At 39.0% G+C, this 2,546-nt stretch overlaps 1 protein-coding gene across 1 annotated transcript in view; it reads right to left on the bottom strand.

Annotated features, from left to right (window-relative positions):
* PRRC2C (proline rich coiled-coil 2C) overlaps window positions 1–2,546 on the bottom strand; it is a 65,324-nt gene that overhangs the window by 38,409 nt on the left and 24,369 nt on the right. Inside the window, 2 exon segments of the mRNA XM_035900800.1 lie at window positions 1–589; window positions 1,388–1,601. Of these exon segments, the coding sequence (XP_035756693.1) occupies window positions 1–589; window positions 1,388–1,601 (803 nt within the window).

Here is a 2,546-nt window from a genome sequence, read left to right as displayed (position 1 = left end):
CATATCTCTAAGCACAGGTTTTTTAATAGGACCCGATCTTCTTATTGGTCTATCACCCCCTTCATCTCTCCTTCCATAACCTGGCCTAGGACCCCATCTTGTTTCAGACTTAGGTTTGAAAGTTTTTTCAGGTTTTGGTCCTTCTGATGTTCTATTATTGATCAAAATTTCTTTTTTTGGCTTAATCTCAAGTCTCTCAATTGTCTCCTTTGTCTCAACAGGCCTGTTATTTAACTTAGGGATACTTGTTGCCGTCTCATTCCTCTGGTCTTCTGACTTCAGAGAGTGACTTGAACCATGGGAGATACTTCTCTTTAGTGAAGAGTGACTTTCCCCCACAGGCACCAATTCTTCTGGAGAGCTACGTGCAACTTTCTCATTCGCACCTTCAAAATTAACTGTTGTGTTAGGCGTGTCAGTTTGGAGAGGTTGTACATCTTCCAAAGGCCTGCTTGGGAACTTTTGTACCTCCACCTCTCCTGATTCTCTGAAAAAGTCTGTCTTTGGATGAGAGTCCACCTGGTTGTGTTCTACAGGATAAGCAGTGGCAGGGACAGCAACTCGTTCTTGCTCCAAGCGTGCCTCAGACCTAAGCAGCAAGCAATTAAGAACATTAGGGTGGGGAAAAATTTTACTCAAATATTTACCTAAATCAAATAATTTTCTATTTCTATGAATGATTAATGTCAGCTTAAGGAAATAATAGGTATTAGTTTTCATAGTGGCTGCTAGTTGAAGAGGTCAATTTTATTCTATCCCAATCAAGAGTTCAGTGTCAAATGTACCATTAGCTTTAGGAATCTATTATTGTTAATGACTATACATGCAATTTTAAATGGAGCCTCCAAGTTAGCAGGCTAATATCACAAGTACTACCCAGACAGCAGTACAGCAAAAAGAATTTTTGGCTACTTTTAAGATGTAGGAAGCCTTCCTTACCATTCATCATACAAAGGTCAAAAGTGATTGTCTTGCTTTATACCAGTTGTACTTAACACACTATTTTTGAACCTAATATACATCAGACAGAAGTTCTCCGATACAGCAAGAAGAGATGGAGAACAGGATAACACTACAGGACTGTTCTACAAAGCTGAAAATTCAAAATGTTGTGGCAATCGCCACTCATCAAATTAGGTTAAGGATCGTAAACAAGGGGTGAATTGTCTTCCTACACCCCACTACAGAGTAGACATGTCTTTTGTTTTATACAGTGGTGCCAAGTACACTGCATTCCCCAGCCATAACTCGTTTTAAAGTTTTGTGTGAAGAGCAGCTTTAACTCAGTTAGTTTAAACTGTGTTTTGCAATGTAAGTTACACAGCCAAGTGTCTAAGTATGTACGGCTTGGAGAAGTGACAGGCAGGAGTACATAACTCAGGCTTACCTCAAATCGTCAGGCTCTTCTAACACTTTGGGAGAGGAACTAGATTGCTGAGGTTCTGCGTGGGGGTACGGGTCTGACCCCCACATCATGCGGGGCTCTGACAAAGGAACAGTGTGCTCTCTTGCTGAGCGAGCTATATGTTCAAATGAATCTGAACTAGTTGCTGATCCCTCTATCTGGTCTCTTCTCATCAGTGGTTTGGGAGGCATAATTCCTGTGGCAGATTTAAGTTCAACAATTGAAACCAGTTTAATATTAGCAAAGAAACCTACCTCAAGACAAACAAAACATATAAGGAGGTACTGAAGAACACTATTCTCTCTCCTCTGACTTCCTTTCCTCTGTACCTTCCACTGTTGAAACCAAATGTCTACTCACTGCCAGCTGACCTCAGAATGACTAAATCATATTCACCAATAAAAGGAAAAGCTGTCCGCTTCCAGTATAGTGGGACGAACCAGGTCTGTAGACCTGTAAACTTGTGGATGAAGTTTCTGATGAATCTGAATAGCAAAAGGCAAGATGAGTGTGCAGACAGGTGGATTTTTGTGCTCTATTAAGGAATCTGGGTCCTTTTTGCTTGGTAACATGCAAAGAAATTCTACAGTTTGCACAGTCTTTGCTTAGCCTGCTATTTCCTCCATTCATTCCTTGCACTCATTCAGGATACCCATTCCCTTGCTCATTAGCTGAATAAGTATCTCTGCTACACTACATGCCCGACTTGTATTATTTATGCACAATAGCTTTCCTAACAGCAAGTCAGATGGCCATTCCACAAATTAAAAAGGACTTCTTAGTGCCAAGAATCTGAAAACACAAATTTAGTAAGACTCTAGAGATGCTAATAATATAAAAATAACAAAATTTCATGTTTTTTAATAAGCAATATAGTATCAAGTGCTAACGTGTAATGAAATAAATGGTAAATACAGTATTTTTCTCAGTTCAACCTAACTCATGCCAGCTTTAACATTTGTAACAAAGTAAGGATTATGCTGACATTCTGAATATATCCTTAACTGTCACTAACATGCCTGCAACACAGAAGAAAGCTGTGATTTTACTTTATAGTCAAAGATACACATTGATACATGACAATAATTTTTCCAGTATTATTAAAATCTTATTTTGTCTCAAACAATGAAATAACACAGGT

This window comes from Egretta garzetta, unplaced genomic scaffold (genome assembly GCF_000687185.1).
Source record: "Egretta garzetta isolate BGI_Z169 unplaced genomic scaffold, ASM68718v1 scaffold598, whole genome shotgun sequence".
NCBI lineage: Eukaryota > Metazoa > Chordata > Aves > Pelecaniformes > Ardeidae > Egretta > Egretta garzetta.
Note: the sequence above shows the minus strand (reverse complement) of the source record. Positions and strands in the feature narration are given on the sequence as shown.